The sequence below is a fragment of the Podarcis filfolensis genome, assembly GCF_964270895.1.
Source record: "Podarcis filfolensis genome assembly, chromosome: 8".
NCBI classification, from domain to species: domain Eukaryota; kingdom Metazoa; phylum Chordata; class Lepidosauria; order Squamata; family Lacertidae; genus Podarcis; species Podarcis filfolensis.
Window position 1 is genome coordinate 51,049,852 of NC_139611.1, and position 25,066 is coordinate 51,074,917.

The 25,066-nt window shown below is 42.8% G+C and overlaps 2 protein-coding genes across 2 annotated transcripts in view; both read left to right on the plus strand.

Annotated features, from left to right (window-relative positions):
• Positions 1–25,066, plus strand: part of SMPD3 (sphingomyelin phosphodiesterase 3) — a 590,910-nt gene that overhangs the window by 475,146 nt on the left and 90,698 nt on the right. The window lies entirely within an intron of this gene.
• Positions 1–25,066, plus strand: part of NECAB2 (N-terminal EF-hand calcium binding protein 2) — a 162,962-nt gene that overhangs the window by 118,961 nt on the left and 18,935 nt on the right. The window contains exons 6-8 of the mRNA XM_083624970.1: positions 13,654–13,790; positions 22,574–22,692; positions 23,363–23,442. Coding sequence (XP_083481096.1) covers positions 13,654–13,790; positions 22,574–22,692; positions 23,363–23,442 — 336 coding nt within the window. The remainder of the gene's footprint in view (positions 1–13,653; positions 13,791–22,573; positions 22,693–23,362; positions 23,443–25,066) is intronic.

Consider the following 25,066-nt stretch of genomic DNA (forward strand, 5'->3'; position numbering starts at 1 on the left):
GGGTCTCTAACCCTACTCACTCCAGTCAGCCTTGCTCTAGCTCTGCCGGCCTTACGAGACCAAGGGGTGACATTGCCTGCCAGATTCCTCCTCCTCCTCTGTGTCCATTTAGCTCTAAATCTTGGTGCTGCTAATGCAAAAGAACCCAGGTAACATACAATTGTGAGAGGGCGGCTTCAGACCAAGAATGAGGAAGGCGATTCCCCAGTCAGGAAACAGTCAGGATGATACACAAGTATAAAATGATGCGTGCTGTGGAAAAGGTGGACAGGGAGGTTTCTTCCTCTCATAATGCATGAAATCAGCACTAAAAAAGGGGCTTCTTCACACAGTGCTTAGTTCAGGGATAGGGAACCTAAGGCCCGTGGGCCAGATGCAGCCCAGTCGCCTTCTCAATCCGTCATGACAGATGGTCCAGGAATCAGCGTGTTTTTACATGAGTAGAATGTGTCCTTTTATTAAAAATCCATCTCTGGGTTATTTGTGGAGCATAGGAATTCATTAATTCATTAATCCGGCCCACCACATGGTCTGAGGGATGGTGGACCGGCCCACGTCTGAAAAGGGTTGCTGACCCCTGGCTTAGTTGCACTGTGGAACTCGATCCCATGAGATGTTGAGAAAGCCACCAACTTGAATAGCTTAAAAGGGGAATTAGAGATGTTTGTGGAGGACAAAGCTATCAATGGCTGTTGGCCACAATAGCTATGTTCTTCCTCAACTCTTTGGGCTGTATGCCTCTGAATGCCAGCTGCTGAAAATCACAAGTGGGGAGGGTGTTGTTGCACTCTGGTAGGCCACTGTGAAAGCTGGATGCTGGACTATGTGGGCCACTGGTCTGATCAAGCAGGACTCTTCTTATGTGTTTTCTCTCTCTCTGAAACACACACACACACCACATAGATGTATGGATGTGTGTGTGCATAACATAATATTTTCTTATTCTTTCTCATGATGGTCAGCTCCCATAAATAAAATGTGAAAAATATAACAGAAAAATCAGGTGGAGATCCATATTATTTTTCTTTAATTCCCATTCTATGAGAAAAAAAGAATCTTGAAGTATATTTCAGTGTATACACACTCTCTGTGCAGTAAATATTTGGTATTCTCTTGCTTGCTGATTCATACAAAGGATTCATTATCTCAAGTTGCACCTGATAATCATTCCCACAGTGATATGATTTTAGAGAATCATGAATTTTATTCAAATGTTTTTTCCTCCCTAGCAGATTGGCCTTGTTTCCAAACATTTACCATGTGCATTCTAATGAAGAAGATTAGTTCCTGGGATGGGGATGTGCTGTCAATTTATAAATATGCCTGAAATTTGATTGAGGACTAACATGAGCATTCCTCTGCTCCCTTGCACTATTTCAGTTCACTTCTGTCTGTATGTTAATACCTGTTTAACATCTACTACTTTGTGGTAATTTGTATTGAGTCAAGACCGTAAACCTTGGGAACAGAGGGAAAAATTCATCATTTATTTATTTTTCATCTTCAAAGTTGCCCTGGAATACCCTGAAATGACATTTAAATCTCTTTTTCAATGGTGGCACCACAATCATGGAATGACTTTCCCACTGAAGTGGGCCTCATCCCAATGTTACATTCTTTTAGATGCCACAGTTAGACATTTGGAGGTGACTCTATTACAAGGATAGGGAAACTGTGACCTTCCGTGTTGCTGGTCTACAGCTCTCATCATCTCAGACCATTTGCCATATTGGCCAGGGCTGATAGGAATTGGAGTTCAAGAGCACTCTGAGCTCCACCCTGGTTTTTCTCTCTGCAGACACCCCCTTTCCCTGCCCCACTCTGCTGTCATCTCACTCTGCCCTTGATTGCACAGCAGCAAGATCTGAATGCAGGTTCCTCTGATTACAAATCCCACTCACTATCCACTGCACCAGTTCACTTGCTTGGAAATATTTCTCTTGGCTTAATTAGAGGTGGAAGAGGAATGTATTTTAAGCAGATTTATACAGCTATTTTAGTGGCTCTTTGTTCACATTAGACTGCCCCCTGCATTGAGAGTCTACTTTTGTCTGAGCCACTTGGCATTGTCAGTTTTGTGGGTTTTTTCAAGGCCCATCAAATTATATGCAAGCACCCCAATATATTCTAAGTATAATACATATAAAAGGGGTAGCTAATGTTTAGGGAAGTTTTTAATGAGTGATGTTTTAATGTATTTTTAATCTTTTGTTGGAAAATTATTATTATTATTATTATTATTATTATTATTATTATTATTATTATTATATTTTATTTATTAGACAGAATCAGGATTCATGTTGACAACAGGTTGAAGAACTGGGCCAAAACTAACAAAATAAATTTCAGTAGGGACAAATGTGTGCTTTAGTTGAGAGTCCTGAATAGCAGGCACTTGGACCACATGACTCTCTGAGTCCCTTCCAACATCATAATTCAATAATTCTATGATTCAAATCACATGCTGTTATATATTTCTGTAGTATAATGATAAACACACAGAAAAAAATTAAATAATATTAGCTATATAGATATAGATACAGAGAGACAGAGAGAGTGTGTGTTATATGCATTGTTGTATGTATCTGTTTATATACGGTTACTTTAGGAAACCTGGACTGCATATGCATGGAATATTTGTATATCATAATATGTATAATGATGCATATAATATGCAAGTTAGGGACGCGGGTGGCGCTGTGGGTTAAACCACAGAGCCTAGGGCTTGCCGATCAGAAGGTCAGCGGTTTGAATCCCCGCGACAGGGTGAGCTCCCGTTGCTCGGTCCCTGCTCCTGCCAACCTAGCAGTTCGAAAGCACGTCAAAGTGCAAGTAGATAAATAGGTACCACTCCGGCGGCATTTCCGTGCACTGCTCTGGTTCACCAGAAGCAGCTTAGTCATGCTGGCCACATGACCCGGAAGCTGTACACCGGCTCCTTTGGCCAATAAAACGAGATGAGCACCGCAACCCCAGAGCCAGTCATGACTGGACCTAATGGTCAGGGGTCCCTTTACCTTTACCTAACATGCAAGTTGTTTATATTTTTAGTGGAACTCAAGGGAAAATTTTGCTTCTTGTCAAGATCAAGGAGCAAAACAGGAATTAGAAAAAAAAACCATGTAGGTAAACTAAGCTTCAAGATTATCTCTAGCTCCATCCCTAGTCTCAGTTGAATGTATGAAAACTATCTTCCTTCAAAAAACATTCAGGGCAACATTCTCTCACAAATATCTTTCTTTGCATAAAGCATCTCATTGCCTTTGACAGCAGCATATTGTATCTTGCTCCTAGAAAGGGGAAAGAGTTTATTTGTTTTTCATTTCCTAGCAACATTGCCAGATTCCTGCTCGAGTCAGTAAATATAATTCAAAACAAAGACCAGGGCTCAGAGATACAATCAGGATTGTGAAATGCATATTGTTATGCAGAGCTGAAAATTGGAAGTTTGGTCACTGCAATGAGAAGCTTAAAACTTTTTGATGCAGATATCCAAGTCAGTTCCCAGCATACATATTAATCATTTATGTTTATTATTAATTGCAAATATTTGAAATTCAGAAAAGTATCCAAAGGCAACTATCAGAATTACATTTCATGCTGCTGCAGCAGGGGGAAATAAAATTTCAGACTCAGTTGCTTTGACTGTCACAGGGCATCACATTTGAAGTGTCCTAAGTCAATGATGGGGACGCGGATGGCGCTGTGGGTTAAACCACTGAGCCTAGGGCTTGCAGATCAGAAGGTCGGCGGTTCGAATCCCCACAACAGGCTGAGCTCCCGTTGTTCGGTCCCTGCTCCTGCCAACCTAAGCAGTTCAAAAGCACGTCAAAGTGCAAGTAGATAAATAGGTACCGCTCTAGCAGGAAGGTAAACGGCGTTTCCATGCACTGCTCTGGTTCGCCAGAAGCAGCTTAGTCATGCTGGCCACAAGACCCCGAAGCTGTACGCTGGCTCCCTCGGCCAATAAAGTGAGATGAGCGCCGCAACCCCAGAGTCGGTCACGACTGGACCTAATGGTCAGGGGTGCCTTTACCTTTACCTTAAGTCAATGATGGGAAACCTCCATCATTCATGACCATTCCCCACAATAGCTGGGGATGATAGGAACTGGAATCCAGCAACATCTGGAGGGTCATAAAATCCCCAACCATTTTCTAAGTTGTCAGATGCTCAGTACTGTCCTGACTCCCTATCTCAGACTCGGTACTTGGACTCACTTGGTGGTTAGGATTAACAACTTTATTCCAAGCTACAGTAACCAAACATAAGTCAAGCTAGAGGTTACAAAGGCAGGAAGCATGGAAGAACTTGAGGCAACAGTAGTTCCCCAGCTACCTTCCCCCATGTACATAAACGCATGTATTTGAGGAGAACGTGCATATAAATGCTTACATTGGTGAAAATAAAATACAAAAGTGAATCAAATTAGGGAAGGTTGCTTGCAAAGTTTGTGTACATTGGGAAAAACTACATACAAAAATGAGTCTGTTATGGTGCCACCACATTTAAGCCCTGATTCCTACATTGTACAGAATGGATTTCCTGAAATGGCATCATCTGCCCAAAGAGGCCACCACACATAACTTAACACCACAGAGAAAAAGTTGGGTTAGTTCTCCCCTCCCCCCCGGCAGCAAGATATTAAAGTGCTAAAAGAATGTGCAATTAGTTGCCTGAATTATTTTGTATGTGGAATGTGCTCCTCAGCAAGCTTCCAGTCGTCTCCTTGCCTTTCTTTCCCTCCCTTTCTTCTCTGGCTTTGTTTTAAATAGAAAGGTGGAAGTGCAGCCTTGGCTCTTCTGAGATCTGTGTGCCTCCACAGGTTACCATGGCAACAGACCTCCGTTAATCTTTTCTGTCATAAACCCAGAGCAATTTGCATGTATGAAGCTTTGATTATTCAAATTGCCTGTGCATGTGTTCAAATAAATTATAATGAGTGATATCTCTGTCCTGTTATTATCTCTCTTAGTTTAGTTATTAAAAATAGCTAAGGATAAAAACATAAGTCTCTCCTCCATCTTTGCACTTTCTCCCTGCTCACCCCCCCACCCCACCCCAGTCAAACTTTTAAATAAATGTTCCCTATGACTAGTCTGAAGCCCCTGCCCTTTCCTGCTGGAAGCTCCCCGGACCCTGCAGTATTGCAGTCAAAATAAATTGCCTCTCCTCCCCAATTTTGGAAGCTGGGTTGAGGGTGTTAATCTCTAATCATATTAGCTATACATGAGAAAGCTGAGGAATTATAATCAATGCAATTTTAAAAAATAAAAAAACAAGAACACAACATCTGACTTTTCTCCAAGAAGCTCAGCTCAGGGGTGGGGAACTTGTGGTCTTCCAGATTATTATTATTATTACTAGCAGTAGTAAGTAGTAGTAGTTTTAATATTATTAAATTTTGTTGAACTCTAACTTCCATCAGTCCCAGCCAATGCGGCCAGTGGTCAAGGATGATGAAGTTCAAAATATCTGTTTAGCACTGGATTCCTCCCCCAGCACCACACTATATTGGTTAAATTAAATGGAAAGGAACTTCTTAGATCTCCTAGATTTACAGGGACAAGAAAGGCTGTTCCTAGTTCTGCAAAAAGAAATTGACAACAATGCCATTCACACCCTCACGTGGGGGCAAATTTGCCACACCCCAACTCCCCTGGGAAAGTGGCTCAAAATGAGGGAGGAGTTGGGAAAGGGTCAGATGGGCCAACAGGCCAATCAGGGTGGGGGGAAGGCCAGGATTTGTAAATTGGTCCCACCCCAAGCACTCCTCCCTGCTTTTTGCAGTGCCCTCCTGCTTTCTCTGCTCAGTATGGGCATTGCTAGCTGCCGGTTTGGGAGCTGAGTGGGAATATTGGGGAGAGTCCTTGATTGGCCTTGGAGCTCTTTATTTTGCCTACTCCATGTTTCTAGGAGTCCTGTTCTTGGAGTGGTATTTTTTATTGGTTTGATTGGCTTTCAATCCCAGCAGGAAAGACAAGTTAAGATCAGGTGGGGTAAGTACCTGAGTCAATTTTGGGTTAAGAGCATTCTTCATTCTGCTATGTTGCCTTGACATTGAGTCCCTTTATGCCTGGCAAGAACACCAGGGTGAATGCCAACCCAGCAATACGACAGCAGGTTCACAAAGCTAAGGTTCTCATAGCAGGGAGCAAGAGTGTCTTCCAATTCTTTGCTGTGGGCTCACAGGTGGAGCCTGGAAATCCATCCCAGTGTGGGGAGGGAACCTGTCCCTCCCATCTTGGGGAACTTCCCTGTCCTTTCAGCTAAATACAGTGGTACCTCAGGTTACAGACGCTTCAGGTTACATACGCTTCAGGTTACAGATTCCGCTAACCCAGAAATAGTACCTTGGGTTAAGAACTTTGCTTCAGGATGAGAACAGAAATTGTGCTCCGGCGGCACAGCAGCAGCAGGAGGCCCCATTAGCTAAAGTGGTGCTTCAGGTTAAGAACAGTTTCAGGTTAAGAATGGACCTCCGCAACGAATTAAGTACTTAACCCAAGGTACCACTGTACATTTATTTGGCTGTTTTCAGATCCTATATGTTGCTATATTTGAACAAATACAACATTTTCTACCAGTTGTGGTTTCTGGAGATTTCTTTAAGGGTTTGCTGGCAATGTACCCTTGCAGGAGAAATGTGAAATAATTCAAGGCAGTTGGAGGTGAGCCCACAGATTCTTAAACAGGTAAACAAAAATTATAGCAGAACTGGTAGGAGGGTCTTTTCCGTGGCTGCTCCCAGACTTTAGAACTCCCTCCCTAGAGAAATTAGACAGGCTCCCTCCTTCTTGTACTGCCACCGACTGGTGATGACTTTCTTGTTCCAACAGGCTTTTGGAAATTGACTGCTTTTAATGAAAGGGCTGGTGCTGTTTTTATTGTAATTATTTGTATGGTTTTAATATATTTCTGTGTCTGTATTTATATGTAGTTTTAATTCTATCGATGTTTAATTGTATTTTAATGATTGGGTTATTATTGTTATCAGTAAGCCCCCTTGAGTCTCTGCCAGGGAAAAAGGTAGGGTATAAATAAATATATTACAGTAATAATAATTTTTTAATCCACACTCTGTGGCTTATTACCTGCCCCTCTGAATTGATGTCTCTGGATCACTGAGGGCTGCTGTGCCTTTGAATTGATACTAGCCTATATAACTAAGTTGACAAATAAAACATGATAGATACAGTAAATGCTTTTGCTGTAGCAGAATAGCAGAAGGGCAGGTTTTTTTACCTGCTTAGTTATACGGGCTAGGATTAATTCAAAAGCACAGATAGATCCAGAAGGACATCAAATTAATAGCGACAGTGTGTGAATTCAAAAAGCTTCCATTTAATTGCTGAAGAATCTGTAGGTCTTCAGTCACCTCCGTTTTCTTTTGCTTATTTCATCTTTCTTGTATGAGTGTGCAAGTCTTCTACAAGGAGGCATCCAGAACACATCAGAAAAGCCTTTCCTGTCTAAGAGAATCTTGGAGATCTAAGGAACGCTTTTCCTTTCAATTTATTCTGACATAGATGACATATATAAAAATCCAGTTGCATTTGTGCAGCAAGAGCAAATTCAATTAACTATGTAGTGGCACATTTGCGGTTTGATACTGTATTTGTATTAAAGTGTAGGATGCTGTGGGGTTGATTCACTTTCAAGGGAGAAGAATTCCAGAAGAGACAGGAGACTAAAAGCATGTGGCACCATCCACAGGTCTTCATGCACAGATCAAGGTGAAATGGTTGCGACATTCAGCTTCTTTGTTTAAACAAACAAACCAGAATCTAGGGCTCTACCAAACTGACAGAAACTAGTTTGCAATCAGCATTATTTATTTGTTTGTTTTGGTGTGAGGGAATTGAATCTCAGTCATTTTGTACCCAGAAAGTCCTGCTCTCATGTCTGAGGCACATCTGGGAAAATTCAAAATGGTGGCCACCACAAAAATAGTTGCCTCCTATGTTAGAGAGGTCATTATGGTAGGTTGTATTGGAAAATATACACACTTTTACAAAATAGGCTTGAGAAAGGAGGAGGAGGAGGAGGAGAAGGAGGAGAAGGAGAGACAGTATTGTCACAGTATATTGTCTACACTGAGGTCTCATCAACACTACCATTTGTCCCATGATTTCTAGGCACGGATTTGATAGGTTTTTGTTTTGTCCTGCCACTTTCCTTGGCAAAACCCACAGTTTACTGCTGAATTGGAAAAAAAACCTTGACTGGGTTTTCTGTGGATTAACGTTTGTTGTGATACAGCGGGAAGCAGCAAGTTTTCCCAGAGAAAGCGGGGGGACAAAAGAGAAACCTCTCAAATCTGTGCCTAGGAATCACGGGGCAAACGGTCGTTTGGGTGAGCCCTGACTGGCAGTGGATTTCAGGTGAGCTACTTTCCCAGCCTTTACTGCAGATTGAACCTGGGATATTTTGTGTGCAAAGCCTGTGCCATATCACTGAACGATGGCCCTTCATCTCTTTCATGGCTGAGTAGGGAATGCAATCAAGGTCTCCCTCACTTACTCAGTCGTTCATTTATTAGTTTACTATATATATTTTGCTTTTCATTGTTTCCTAAAGCTGTTCACATCAAAAAAAAATTTTTTTTAATGAGTGGAGTGGAGGGTTCTGCCATTGGGCCTACAAAAAACAACAAGACTCACAAAGGAAAGGAGTGTGGAGGGAAAAGCAGAGGAGTGGGGTCAGTTCTTCAAGGCAAGAGAACTGTGGTGAGCTAAAAGAGGGTCTTTATACGCGAGTTCAGGCAGGTGATTCTTTCCTATGGCGCTTTTGCTTCAAAAGCAATTGGTGGGTCTTGTTTCCCTGGTCAGTCGGTAGCTATCCAACCCACTCTGGCTCTGATCCACTCGGCTCCGATTGGTTTCCTGCAGTCACTTGCGGGTTGAGCCCCAGCCAAGCCCTGATCAAATATATGGACATTTAATGATGTGATTTACACCAGGCTGGGTGACAGTGGGTGGATGAAACACAGTGACTCAATGGGATTTGTTCCACTGTGGTGAAGGCAAGGCAGCTTCTGTATTTCAATGCACAAAGGAGAAAGCATTGCTAATTTGCAATAAACATGGTCTCTACGTTTTCCACTTCAAAAGAACTGCTCAGATTCATCAAATATGTTGTCCTAAATCTGGTGAGTTTGCTGAAAAGCCCGAGGGGGGAGGGTGTGTTGTAAAAATGTCTGCTAATAATGAACTATTTGCTGCAGCTGGCAGGGAGGACAATGTGTCTATATCGCACTCCAGCCATCCACTGAGCAGGATGTTAATATTTAATTTGGACTAAAATCCTGCTCGGTGAATCTGTTAGAGAGTTTCTCTCCCTCATCCAAACTCCCTGTTTGCATTAAAGCTGAAGGTGCATTGCAAACATTCTGTTCATTTTGTAACAATAGCTGGACCAAATGTTTGCATGTGGGGCAGACAGCAGGAAGGGATTGTTAGTTTCAGTTTCCCTCGGTGTCTAGATTTTTCAGTTTTAAAGTGAATTCTGTAGCAATTTGAAAAATGATAATGATAAACTAAATCATGAAAATTCGCCAGTGTTTTAGTGCAAAGCTCCCAAAAGACTTCCGGTTAACTTGGCAACAGGTCAGGAAGCTTGCCCTAGAGCTCTGCAGATAACACAATTTTAATTGAGTATTAATGAGTTTTCTTTTAATATCTTCCAATATACACTTTTTATATGCAGCTTTGATCTACAGAAATATTTTTACAAGCGGTTTCCCCAACATAAAGCATTTTTGTATTTTTTTTAATGTATGCATTTTAATGCACACTTCCTCCTAAATATCTGCATTTTTGTACATATTTTTGGTCATGCAACTGCATTACAAAATCCGCAAGAGTGTGAATTTTGAAGGATAGCTATGTTTTGGTTCCTGGATTGATTCAATAAGTACGAATTAGGTAGTTGCTTATTAAAATGCGAACAAAATCCAATTCCCCTGCCCCATCTGTAACTGAGGTCGCATAAAAATGTGTATAAACAGGAGTTGGATAGCTCCTCTCAGCAATCCACACAGTAAGCAAAGCCAGCTGCCTTCCTCTGGCCATCACAATGCCTTTACCGCAGTCTACACACACTTGCTTTCAAGTCTCTTCCTGATTCAGATGCAATTTCTAGTTCCACTAAGCTACCTGCTGCTTAAAAAAAAAAAATTAAAAAGCAAAAGGCAAACCAACTAATCCTCGTATGTTTCTGTGCTCAAAAGTTTTTTCATTGCATGTCATTATTTTAAAACAAAATTTCCCCTAAGCGGAATTATCATCATCATCATTCCTCCTCAGTATTATTTGATACATTCCAAACACATAACAAATCAAATACAACAAAAAGCATATTAAAGTATATTTTAGAATCATAGAATTGTAGAGTTGGAAGGAGGTTAGGCCAACCCCCTGCAAGGCAGGAATCTCAACTAAAGCATCCATGACAAGTATTAATTGCCAGAATTGACAATCTCTGTCTCCTGTTTCCTAGTCTCCACTTTCCCTAGTTTGGTAACTACAAAGTTTAACTTTTTTATGTATATTACTTTATGGATCTGTTTATATGTTTGACTCCGCCTCTAAGCGAGCAGATATTATGAGTAATGCTCAGCGTTTGTTATATTTAGAGGAGATTAATTGAAATCAGTGGGTCTAATCAAGTATGATGAACACTGGGAATAGCCCTGTGATAAAATAATGGCATTTTACAAACTAGGCCACTATAGATATTATAATAATGCAAATATTGTGATTCATTATGAGATTAAATAAATAAAGCCAACTCTGGGCATGTAACAAATTCACTCAGCAGTACAGTATTCAATAAATGGATTCCAACTTGCTTAAAAAAATATCAGAGCTGGCACATTCCAGGTGGCATTTTAGCAATGGGAAGAGGGCAGTGGTTTCACTTTTGAACAGTAGCCAAGCTTGGCTGCCATCCATGGTGGCTGGCCATCATCTTAATTTGCTCAGGTCAAACATTCACCAGACCTAAACTGCTTAGCTTCCGTAGGGTTGCAGCTTTATGCAACCTTATACCCTACCCTTTTCTGCTATGGACCATAACATCTCGGGGGAAAGTATTATTACTTTGCACCTGTGCAGAAACTTTTCTTACTGCACATACATCAAGTAGCAAACCACAAAGAAGCAAAGAACCGGAAGGTTGACAGTGACTTCCTGACAGAGAGTGAAAACGCAAAGGGAAGCAGAAGCCTGACACAACATTGATCGATCAAACAATGTTGCTGGAGGTAGCCAAGTCTTGAGGACTTGTCAAGAGTCAGCAGCCTCCCCCTTTGATGATCTTGGCTTCGCCAAGCAGAATGGGCAGCATGTAAATATAATCAGATATGCACACGGAAAAATCCGTCAGAGAAACGGATCCTCAGGGAAAGCAAGGATACAGATCTCTTGGCAGGAAGAGAAGAAGAGCTGGGCTTTCATTTCAGGCTCAGTGCTACACTGACCATGCACACCTGGTTCCTGCCCTAGAGGCCAGAGAACAAGGGAGTCTTGTGATGCCTCCTGGAATCTGGCATTGCCTTGTAGAAAGGGCCAGTTAACTGCCATGTAGTGGATTAAGGATAGATGGGTCTGTCAAGTTTGTTTTCTCTGCTTCTCAGTTTTTCAACCTTAAATTCAGTTATCCACATTTCCAAATCAATCTGTGATTCCCCCCCCCCTTTTTAATTTCTTTTCATGAAGCTTCATGAGCATTTTAGTGCAAATTTCTCCTAGTAAACACATTTTTGTATGCAGTTTTGACTAACATACAGTTTTGCAAGCCATTTTAACTGGCCTGAACATTTTTTGGATGTTACATTTATGAACTAAGGCATTGTTGTGCGCATTGCCCCCATAACATTTGCACGCTTGTATGCATCAGTTGGAGAACGGCATTGCGAAATCTGAAGGAGTCCAAATTTTGAAGGACAACCATCTTTTAGTTTGCGTATTGATTCAAGAAACGTGGATTAAATTAAAGTACAAACAAAATTGAATTCCTCTGCATCCCAGTAAGATGAAACAGAATGTAATAGGGATGAGTAAGAAGTTCAAATTCTAAGGAATTAACCTTGAAACAGTGCCTTTGTGTATTTTGTGAAACTTAGAGGATATTGTCCATGATGTTGCTCAGTGTCCACTTTATAAAGATCCCTTTGGAAACTATTTGTTGAGTTCTGTTGAGAGAGGAACGTTGTCACACCTTGCATGCTTCATGCTGTTCAGTAGTATTACTTTGCATTTTTCTTTATTTGTGTTGGCAACCAAGAAATTAAGAGCTGCATTTGTGGCTCAAATCTGAACGTTCTTCCTGCTTTTTTTTATTTTGTTGCAGCTTATAGCTAAACAAAATGACATATTACCTGCCTACCTCCTCCTCTGGCCCGTCACATTGTTCTGCCATTCCAATGATCCTTTTGCTCTGGGCTTGGCCAGTGTGTGCTAATGGCCCCTAAGTGCTGGGCAATGCTAAGCCCACTTGTCCAGGAGGCAGCTGAAGTGGCTTTAGATTTTGACCCAAGGAGGGACAGAAACAGCACTGCAGTGAGAAATACATGGGGTGCAGGGAGGCTCCACAGTGCCCTCTATTCAGAAGTAAGTTCCATTGAGTTCACTGGAGCACTTACTACTACGCAAGTCTATATAGCAGGGGTGGAGGAACCTTTTTTCAGCATTCCCTGGCCACATGCCAGTGGTAGGTGGGGGCCAGAGGTAGAAGTGGGTGGAGCAACAAATTTTACCTTTGTGCGCCGTGAATCAGACCTGTATATAGACACAAACACCTCCTTCCAAGGGAGAGGCATCAAGAACACATCCCAGTTAGGCAAAGGCACTTGTGGGGGCGAGCAGCAGGACTGACTTTGGGAAGGACCAGATAAAGGAACCTGCAGGGCTGCATTTCGACCCTGGGCCAGAGGTCTCCCCACCCCTGGCATATAGCTTTACAGCCTGAGATTACTTATTATTGAAGCCAAAGAAAGGATGAATGTTGGAGCTGGCTGGCAAGATGCAGTCTTGGAGAGCTGGAGGCATGTCCATTTGTTTCAGTGGGGACTTATGGATGCAAACTGCCGCTGTTTCTGCTGGCCTCCCTCATCTGCTTTACTTGTACTACTACCATCTCTAGAGCAGCTTTCCCCAACCTGGTGCCCCCTAGCTGTTTTGGGATTGCAACTCCCATTAGCCCCAGGCAGCATTGCCAATGGTCAGGGATGATGGGAGCTGTAGCCCAAATCTTCTGGAATATACCAGATGGGAAAGGTCATTGCAGAGTGACTTTGTCGTCTTGTTAGCAACTAAATATGATGGAGGTATAAATAGCAAAAGCATCCCACATGGACACACATGTACCCTAAAAGCTGGAGGAAGGTACATAATGATGGTGCATCTTCACATAGTAATATCACATGATGGTTTGGACAGAATGCAACACATAGCAATGTGGGACAGAACTATTTTTCACTTTGATAGGAGTCATACTTAATATTTTTCTCCTTCTAAGGCTGCAGATTTCCACATTTACCTTTCTTAAAAGAAAACAACAGTTCATGGAGGAAATGTTCTTTGGGTGATGTTGTTCATTCAGGCAGCTTGGGAGTTTTCCAGCAAGTTCTATCTTCTTCTTCCTCCCCAGGTGTATGAAAGAGGAACCAATGTGGACCAGTTTGTGACCCGTTTCCTGCTGAAGGAGACAGCCAATCAGATTCAGTCCTTGCTCAGCTCGGTGGAAAGTGCCGTTGATGCTATTGATGAGCAAACCAGTCAGATAAGGTCAGGTCTTTTCATTTGTCCTATATTGAATTTAACCTGTTCAGCAGCCTGACTACTGTTTTCTGTCTACTGTTGTGCTCTGGAATCTTCACAAGATGATTGTTTTTGGTGCCCTCTTAAGACAAACATTCTACATGCTGTCTCTAGCAACATAATACCCCAGGGCCAGTTCCATGTCTGAGGCCATCTGGTGAGGCCCAACTTTGTGGGTGGAGTGGTGGTGTGTTCACCTGGTGGCAATGGCAACAGCAGACAGTAGCACTCTAATCAGTGCTAAGCAGCCAAAGGCTGCCATTTTAAGTTCCCACACTGCCCTGAGCTGATGGGATATTGTGGGAAATTAATATGGCAGCTCTCAGATCCTCAACCACTTGGTTCTGGGAAATATTTTGAAAGGAACCTTGGGACAGGCATAATTGGTGGGTCCTTTGAGCCCTGGTGCCTTAACTCTTCCACTCCTTGTGAGGAATTGTTCCTATTGGAGGGATGGCACCGGAGAAGCCAGAGCATTTCCCTCCCAGAGTTGTGCTGTCTTGTCAACAGAAGTTTCAGAAAATGGGGGAAGTTGCAGATTAGGGCAGGAACAGGAAAACCCCATGGCTTCTATCCCCCCCCCACCGCCCCCTTGAGTCTTTGCAAAAAGCTAGAAGCAGCAGGGCTAGCAAAAAGCTAGAAGCAGCAGAAGCACCAAAATAAAAGGGTTACCATGAATCACAGCCTGGATTCAGCAACAAGAAGTTAAAATGTCACACAGCTCTACAGAGCTTGTTGACCAGAACCCAAAAATGGTTGCCATGGAAATGGGGGAAATCAGAAGCTCATATCAAGAGACCTCTGCACCCACCACCTGGTGTTCTAAATTAAAGAAAATAAACAGAAAGCTACAAAGTTCCAGCAGGCAGCTTGTCGGCGAAGATCTTTCCATTCGTTGGGACCTTGTGGGAGAAGATTTCATCAAGATCCTAAACAGCAGCCCCGTATTGAACTCTCCCCCTGTATTGTATTTCTCTATAAATTCTAGTTGTTGTTTTTGCATATATGCGTATGAGTTGCAGCATGCAAATTAGTGGCTCTGTGTGAACCAGCCTGACATGTGAATTGACATAGGTTGCATACACACCATACATTTGAAGCATGTGGCTTTCCCCAAAGAATCCTGATTGGTTATGGTACAAGACAGACCAATGAGAACAACTGAAATCTCTAATCTGTGGGTGTCTCCCTAGTACACTTTGTCTTTAGATATTTAGGAGTCCAAGTGACCAAAATATCAAACAAGACTTTTACTGCTAATTATTTCCATGTTTGCACAAATGTAACACACTGGAATTGCTTGTCTTCATTTGATAGGATCTCCTTGATATAAATGATAAAAAACCACCGAAGTTCATCTACCTTGTGCTGTTCTCCCCACTGAAATTCCTGTCCAACGTTCTAAATGGAAACTTTCATTTTAAAAGAAAAATGCCCATGCACTGCTAAGATTCTCAGATATATTTTTAAAAACCAATGGAAGGAGCATGGGGTATTCCCTTTTTGAAACTGTATTATGAGGCTTACCAGCTCAGGCACTTACTATCCTATATTAATGACTCAAGTGACAAACTCTGGAAATGAGTAGAGCATTCTTAATTACAACAGTCTAATCCACACTGCATTTCCTTTATTGAAAAAGAAGCGAATAGAAGCCTGCAGATGCAATGCAACATATTGAAAATGATCCTGAAGATTTGGAAATGCAGAAAGCAAGCCTGAATGCTCACCATCTCTCTGTTAATTCCAATACACGAATACCCTACATTTTATTTAAAAATCAGAGTAAGTGTGAGTGAACGAAAAGAAAAAAATATGGATAAATTTTGTGACTATTACATAAATTCTAAACCAATTCCCAGGGATACATAGAGGAACCACCTTCAAAAACACAACACAGACTTGGTTGATATGGTATCAGGTCAACTTTCACAGGGTGCTAGGGAACCTACACAAGTCAAAAATTTATGTCTCAGTAGTTTAAGGTGCTGAGCTACAGTTCCCAGGAATTTGGGGGGGGCAGGGGAGAGATGCCTGTTAAGGTGGTATCAGAGTGCTTTGAATACATGGTGTGGCTCTGATTTCCTGGCTCTGAAAATCCGTCTTACAGGTGTGCCTTACATATCTACTTAGCTCTATTAAGTTCAGTGAGGTTTACTGCCTGGTTAGAGGGTAGAGGACTGCAGCATTAAAATATATTTCCCTCTCCTTTCCCAGCCACAGGGGGAAAGGATTTCTGTGGACACTGAGAGCACGGGATGATTAATCGGGGGGGGGGGATGCATATGGCAAAGGGGTTAAGCACCAGCTCACCTCTGCTGCTTCTCTTGTTAAATTTACTATCTCCAGCAGTTGTATTTCAGTTGCAAAACTCTAGACTAGTTTGGCCTTGAGGATCAGATTGGGAGAGGATCTACAGGAAACAAGAATACTTTCCCACTCTAGCTTCACTGCTATCATCAGGGTTAGAACACCAAGTTCTGCAATGATGACACCACTTTCTTAATAACCAGAAAACTTAAACAGAAGTACCTGTTATGGGTGTTCCATTAGGTTAGCTTTTGAAATGACAGCTATGAATGTAAGAAAGTACCTGTGAAGAACCCTGCTGGATCAGACCAAGGGACAATCTAGTCTAGCACCCTTTTTTCACAACCACCAATCAGATGCCCCTGGGAAGTCTACAAGGTGGTGATGTATGAAAGGCCCCTGCCCTCCCATTGTTCCCCAGTTACTCGTATTCAGATGCCTACTGCCTCTGACCCTGGAGGTAAGTAGACAGCCATCTTGGCCACTGGCTATTGATAGCCTTCTCCTCCATGTGTTTGCCTGATCGCCTTCTAAAGTCTGCTAAGTTCGTGGTCATTGCATTTTGTGGAAGGCAATTCCAGGGTGAAAAGCGAATCAGTGGCAGCGAATCTGCTTGAAATGTAGAATCTCCCAAGATTCAATGCCATGCAGCTCCAGGTCGGACTGGAAATGTCCCTTGCCTGAAACTCTGGAGAGCCACTGCCAGCCAGTGTAGACCAGGGTTTCCCAAACTTGGGTCTCCAGCTGTTTTGGACTACAATCCCCATAATCCCTGACTACTGCTCCTGCTAGCTAGGGATGATGGGAGTTGTAGTCCAAAAACAGCTGGAGATCAGTGGTCAATATAAGGCAACTTCCTGTGTTTCTATGTGCCTTGTGAGAGGATGCAGCAAAGAGAGGCAGTCTCTAAGCTCTTAGCTCTGAGTAGCAAAAAGCTGTGCTCATGTTCATGTCTTTCAGTTGCCAGCTTGACTTCCTGCTTCCTCTTCTTCCTCTGCAAGATGCTGGAGTCAGGAGTGTTTCTGGAGCTTCTCCTTTTCTGTTCTCACTCTGCTTCTGCCGCTTTTGATTTATTTTGCATCAGTCTCTGGTATATTCAGCAGCCTCAACGCCAATGTATATTCATGAGAATTACTTAACAGAGCAGAATGGATCTCCCTGCATTGCAGGTGGATATGATGCATCAAGTCTCTCCTCTCTGAGTATGGCCATCACTTTGGTGCTGCAGTTTCATTTTTAGCAAGTGTGCTATTATCAAGTCTACCCCCCCCAAAAAAATGGGGCAGGGTGTCTGCCTACAAAGCTTGGACAAGCAATATCCAAGCAAGCTATGTTTTTCTGCCTGTGTATATTTGGCAGTGTTTTGGGGACAGGGGACACACAGACCTCAGGAAGAGGCAGTGCACTGCCCAAGTAATTTGGTGATGAGGACAATCTGCAATTACCTCCAGACTCTCAGCATTTGGGGGGAGGGATTCAAGTGCAAGAAGGAAATTTTAGGCTTGCCCAATTAAAGCGGATTAAAGTGCTCTGTTGCTGTGGGTACAACAAATCTGCTTTTCTATTTTTTTAAAAAAACTGACTTGTTGTGGTTAAAAAAGTGATAGGTAAATGCACTGAAAACCATAGGACAAATGAATGATTAATAGGGAGGTGTAAAAACACTGCTCAAGTAAATCAGGATGAATGGAAGATTGACATACAACTTTCCCGCAAACTAATCAGAGCAACTTCTCCGTAAAGACTGGGCATAGTCTGACCTTCACATAAGTTTTGTACAAGCAAATCATGATGAATGTTGAATTAAAAGGTGATCTAAAGGAGATGTAGGAGTGAATGAGTCAGGTAACAAGAAAAGCAACCCTGTGGTACCTGCTAAGTGACTGCTGTGCTGGATCATGATGAAGCCATGTAGTAGCCAAACTACACGATGCAGACAAGGCATAGGTGTCCCACTTTTCCAAAATGTTGTGGCCCTTTCCCTAAAGAAAAAAGTCCTTTACACCCTTAAGATTGGTCTGCCAGGCCAGAGGAATAAAGGAGCTGTGTATATGGATCCAGATTAGGGGTCACCAACATGATGCTGTTGGAACCAGTTCCCATGAGCCCTGACCAGCATGGACAGTGGTGAAGGAGGATGAGTTTGGAGGGCACCACGTTGGCTATACCTGATGTCGGTGCTCATTTTGAATTGGGTTTGATGCTAAATATAGATGCAAAGCAGCCTGGTATGCTGAATTTTGGGATTGTGTTGATTCTTTCTAGACAGTCACACCTGTGCTTGTGGCCACTATGTTGTATTTCATTCTGAATAGCATTACCCTTGCTGAAGGATTCAGAGAAGTAGCTTAAAACTGCTTCACTCTAGCGCATGGCCTAGATGGAGGCTGGACGGTGGATTCTATTGACACCTGACCTCCAGTTGCTGCTCTCGGATTAAGTGATCAAAGGAAGGTTTAACATTCACATCAATTACTTCTATTTTACGGTTCAGGCAGCCTTACCCCGCCCCCGCCCCAGACTTAATGTATTATAATGCAGGGGTGTGGAGCCTCAGGCCAGGGACCTCAATGCAGCCCTCCACGCCTCTGTGTCAGGCTCTCAGAACTCTCTCCAGTCACACCCCATCTCCCCAAGCCTGCTCTGCACTCTTCTGTGAGTCTTTTGACCTGGCTGAAATCTGTCCTTGGAACTCTGAAAAGGCTTCCTGCTTGCCTGGGTGGAGGATAGAGAAGGGTGAGGTGTGGGGGGTATAGAAGCAAGCCTACTATAAAAGGTAAAGGTACCCCTGACCGTTAGGTCCAGTCACAGATGACTCTGGAGTTGCACGCTCATCTCACTCTATAGGCCGAGGGAGCCGGTGTTTGTCCGCAGACAAAGCTTCCAGGTCATGTGGCCAGCATGACTAAGCCACTCCTGGCGAACCAGAGCAGCGCACGGAAATGCTGTTTACCTTCCCACTGGAGCAGTACCTATTTATCTACTTGCACTTGACGTGCTTACGAACTGCTAGGTGGGCAAGAGCTGGGACTGAACAATGGGAGCTCACCCCATTGTGGGGATTCGAACTGCCAACCTTCCGATCAGCAAGCCCTAGGCTCTGTGGTTTTAGACCACAGTGCCACCCGCGTCCCAAGCCTACTATAGAAGGAAGTAAAAATTACCACTCACTTTTGCTTCAGGTCCTGCCCTCCACAGGGATGTGCCCCCACCCCGAAGGTTGTGTGGAAGCCATTTTGACCCTCAGACTAAAAGAAGTCCACTCCTGTTAGTACATTACAGCAGAACTGCATGGATAAAGGGTCTGGAAACCAAGTCTTATGAGGAATGGTTCAGAGACTTGGGTGTGTTCAGCCTGGAGAAGAGTGAGACGTGATAGGATAGCCATCTTCAAATATCTGAAGAGCTGTTACATGGAAGCTTATTTTCTTCTGTTCTTAAGGGTGGCACCTATGAGTCTATGCATGGCTACCTATCCATTTCCTGGGTGCTGCCTTTAACCTATTAAACTAGAAAGCTCTGGGTTGTTGGTATGTTTTTCCCACCCCAATGTGAGCTGGTGTTTTAAGCTTTATTTATTGATTTGTCAAATGCTGGTGGTTGTTAAAATGTCACAGGTTTTTACATTTGCTTCTAAGGTAGCTTGAGATTGTCCTGCATTAGGAGACAAAGGGCTTGTTCACAATTCCGCTTTGTCCGAAGCCTAGAAAGCACCAGTCTGAGCAGTTTTCAGTTTGCTCCATTAGGAAAACCCACTCTGCCACTGAATCGGAACAAATGCTGATCCATGGAAAACCAGTCCCCCCCCCCCCGGGGAAAGCTGTGAGACAAGTGGAAGTGTGGAAGAGCCCTAAGAGAGCAATTGTAATAATGATTTTATTCTACACAGCTGTGATATTTTCTTATGAGTTGTTGGTTTAGAAATACCCATAAATAAAGTATAAATCATGTTTCTGCTCAGAATTCAGTTCAATCGGCCTTACTCCCAAGTAAGTTGGGTTATGATTGCAGTGACAACTTTTTTTTTAAGGTGTGTTTGTGTGTGTGATGTGGCCTGGCTTTAGATGCCAAGCTTTCTTCTGTTTGAAAGTAAATATATGTTTAATACATTGGCAGAGTTGTCCTGAGCAGGTGCCAGATCAGCAGAAGAGGAAACAATCAAGTAGCAATTAGTCCTTGGATGGAGCAGCTAAAGATTTATTTCTCTGCTCATGGGCCTCCAGATGAAATAATCAATGACTGCTTGCTTTCCACTTGCATTCTATGGAACTCTGAATAAACAAGATAGAAGCAGATGATTACTTCTGGAAGAGTGGGCTTTCCTGCAGAGACCCTGGGGTAGCTGCCAAGAGACCCACATCCCCCCCCCCAACATGCTGCTTTTATATACCAAACAAAGCACTGTTATTTTTGATCATCAGGCATATCAGCTGGAGTGAGTGGCTGCACTGTTATGAAATATCCTCTCAGTACTATTATAACCATCCTTTTACCTATCCCCCACCCACTCTTCCATTTCTTATTTTTCAGCTTATCCCACAGACACCTTTTTTTAACCTTTCCTACATCTTTCCAATCTTCCCCAGTTGTCAAGGGTACCAACTTATCTCGGTGATGAGAGTAGACAGGAAATTGTTCCCTTGGCAATTAACAGTACCGAACGGCAGGTTATGTACCCGCTAGCAGATTGCCTCAAAGCCGCTGCAAACTTGAAACAAAACATAATTCAGTATCTGCGAGGCCTGCCCATGTGAAGATGTGCATCTCTCATCAATATGATAAGTAAGCAAGAATAAGCAAGAAAGGCTTATCCTTGCCCTCCATATTGATAAAATCCTGTCAATGGCAACTAGCCATGATGGCTATGTTCTGTCTCCACTGTGGAGAGCAGTGTGCCTCTGAATATCAGTTGCCAGGAGTCACAAGGGTGGAGAGGGATGCTGTGCTCGGGTCCTGCTTGCAGGCTTCCCACAGAAATCTAGTCGACCAATGTAAGAACAGGATGCTGCTGGATTAGATGGGAATTTAGTCCAATCCAGCAGGGCTCTTCCTATGTTCTTCATGTATTCAGTGGTACCTTGGGTTACAGATGCTTCATGTTACAGATGCTTCAGGTTACAGACTCCGCTAACCCAGAAATAGTACCTCGGGTTAAGAACTTTGCTTCAGGATGAGAACAGAAATTGTGCGGCAGCGGCACAGCGGCAGTGGGAGGCCCCATTAGCTAAAGTGGTACCTCAGATTAAGAACCGTTTCAGGTTAAGAACAGACCTCCAGAATGAATTAAGTTCTTAACCCGAGGTACCACTGTATTGGTTGGGAGAAGCCAATGTGGTACCCTCTCAATCTTGTTAGACCTTGAATCCCATCGTCCCTGACCATTGGGCATGCTAGCTGGATGTCGATGGGAGTTGGAGGACACCATTTTGGCTACTCTGTGCTAAATTATCCAGGTAGGGATTTGATCATCTGGCCCTAACGTCTTGATGCAGGTTGTTTATTCAGACTATTTACAACCCATCCTCTCTCAGAACAAATGACATGGGAAAGTATAAAGCTCCAAAAAACAAAAAAAAGCCATCCCTAAACCTAAACTAACCATATACTGTAAAATGCACCATCAAATAAATAAAGTAACTAAAAATAACAGAGTAAATGAAACACTAATCAACTTGCAAAACTTAAGTGGCCTGAGCAAATTAGTCTTAACCTGGCCCAAAACAGTCAACAGCCAGTGTGGCATAATGGTTAGAGCGTTGGGTTATGACCTGGGAGAGTAGGGTTTGAATCCCCACTCAGCCATGAAGCTCACAGGGAGACTTTGAGCCAGTCACTTTCTCTTAGCCTAACCCACCTCACAGGGTTGTTGTGAGGATAAAATGTGAAACACATACACCACTTTGAGTTCCTTGGAGGAAAAGGTGGTATATTGATGCAATAAATAAATAAAGGAATAAGATAAGAAAGTCTGGAAGAGGATGGCATTTCATAAATGGGGGTGCAATCTTCTCTCAATGGTGAGGTGTATTGTGCATTGGCTGAAATAACATACAGGTATGTATTATGTCATGGGAAATGCTTTGTAAAAAATGTATATATTAGGTAAAGTTGCTTACAAAAATGTGTCTGTTAAGAGAAACTTGCACTCAAATGTTTGTGAATTTTCATGAGGAGTTTTAAAAATAAATTTGCAAATTGATGTGAAAATGTGAAGAACTCAATTTAAGATTGGGGGTAAAAATGAGAAATGGAAAGAATTGGTGGCCCAGTTGCTGTGCTAGTGCTGCGTTTCATTACATCATCATCATCATCATTAAAATTTGTATACTGCCCTATACCCATAGATCTCAGGGCTGTTCACAACATGAAAAGCTATTTATTATCTAAGAGGAGAAAAATGTGTTATTTTGTGTTAATCCGTTTCTTTCCTCCAATTGCAGGCAGTTCCACAGTAAATCTGGCCACGGTGTCATGGACACCTGGTACGACAACCCTGTGCCTAATTATCCCCCCAACAACAGAATTGTAACCAAAGAACGCAGGAAAAGCTTTCAGACTGGTAAGTGTTGCTACAGATGCTGGGAGGCCAGCCTTGAGTAAGTTGGTGGGTTGCATGAGCATCAATGGAAATTAATCAATGGGAGCTAAGTAGTGTTTTTTTTTCTATAAAAAATGTTTAGGGCTACTCATTGCAACCACAATCTGAATTCAAGCTGCAGCTGTGAAGGAAGACTGCAGAGGGGCCCTAGAATGTGTTCCTGATTATTCCTTGGACACTCCTGCCCACCTGTCAAACATTGCTCACAGAGGCCAGTTCTGTTTTAGGAGAAGAGCCTACAGCCCTGTGGGGAACCTGCAGTCCCTATAGCCTATAGCCATTGAGCTATAGTTCCCATCATCCCTAACCACTGGCCATGCTGGCTGGTGGGATGGGACTGATGAGAGCTGGTGTCACTCTGGAAGGCCACAGCCCCTGTCCCTGGCACTGACAACACTGAGTTAGATGGTACAACGATCTGACCTTAGTATAAGGCAATTTTGTATATTCCAAGGGAGATATACGAGGTCAGCTATTCAGCTAAGGAAGACTGCCAAATGCTGTGAAACCTTTTTGTGTTGTTGTCTCTCCTGGCAAATGCTACTTTTTTCTTTTGCAGCCTGGTCCAGAATGTCTGCAATCTCTTGCCTGATGTCCTTTTCTTGCCCCATAACTACCTTTCTTTCTGCAGCCTCTTCAGACACCAAGGAGGAAGGCTTGGAAGCTCAGATCAACAGGTTAGCAGAGTTGATTGGGAGGCTGGAAAACAAGGTAAGGAGGACCTCGTGTTTTAAAAAATCTATTTTGACAGTGTCATCATGACGAAAACAACATTGTGGTTCCATCAGTTTTATTAGACATTCGTAACAATACCACTCTGATATTAAAGTTCACCAGACTGATCAGCCTTGTGATTCAACACTGCACCTGATATCATCTCCAAGAGCTCTGGCAGGGTGGCTACTAGACAGTGGGGTGTGCCAACAGAACCCATCTGGTTCCCAACACCAGGTACAAGTAGATGTTAACTCAGCCAACAGCTGATGAGGAGGTTTGGACCCTAAAGATCAAAGCTGTCTCTGTCTCTCTAACCTCAAATCTCAGCTGGTGTTGAACCACACAACCTGGAGGACACATTTGGGAGAGGCATGTCCCTCCTACTTTCCCCAACCAGGTTTTAGTGACACAAGCCAGGACAGCAATAGCACCCAAAAACCTGACAGGACTTTAGATTTGGTCCCCAGGTAATAAAGGTTGGAAGATGGACTGGATGAGGAGTAAGCGCACAATTGTCTTGCTTGCTTTCCTTTCCAGTAACTCTGCCCTGCACCTGCACCTCTGTTGTACCAGTGGTCACTGTAAGATTTATAAATTCAGTTTATCTCACCGTAGTGGGATGAATTGTGCCCATGCTCAGTCTGCTGCCCAGGGACTAACTGTTGATGGAGAACAGTTCCCCCCATTTCCTTAGAGTTGTTTTTCTTTAAAGCAGATTTGGGGCAGACTGACTTTCAAAGAGAAAGCTCCTCTAGCAAACCATCTCTGAAAAATAGGACACTTGACCGCCTTGCTTGTTGACAAGCTAAGTACTGAGTAGGAACTCATGGAATGGAAATGGAGCATAGAGGAAACCTCAGAGTAAATAATGCATAACGCAATAGAAGCATATCACCCTATAATTCTTCAAGTGAGAGGTGAACAGGAAGACCCAAATGTGATACAAAACAGCAAACTAGAACTAAAAGCTGTGAAAATAAGAGAGAGAGAGAGAGAGAGAGAAGTGCGCAGAAGATCATGGAAAGCTGAAGGATACCATGAAGGTCCTATATTCTGCTCAGAATAAAAAGGACAGTGTGCTCCTGACATTCGGTTATATAATGTTTTAGTAGAGTAAGATTCATCCTATTTGTATTGCAGGATGAGCATTTTATTAAATAATATAATCAATGGTTTTCATCTTTTTGCGGGGTGGGACAAGAATGAACATTTTTTGCCAATCACCTTTTTGATGTTAGCTTTTACGTTTTGTATTCTGGATTCTGTGTTCTGTGTGCTTTTACAGTTTTAAGTAGCTTTGAGGCATTTTATGTTGTAAGTGATGCATAAAATGCAAATGGTCATGATGAGGTAGAGATGCTCCCAAAATTAGCTTCTCCCGAATTTCTCCCTGGTGATTGTGTACTTTGAAATGTCCAGGGGAGCAGGGGGAGGGATAGGAAATTGAGTGGGAGGAAGGAGGTGGAATATCCTGAAGGAGAACCCTCCATGCTTCAATATTTTCTTGCAGGTTCCACTTCTTAAACCAGAATTTAAGATGAGTGAAACACTAGGCAGAGTGAACTGGAAAAGCAATTGGGGATCATAACTGGGGAAATCCTTCCTTCCATGCTGTAAT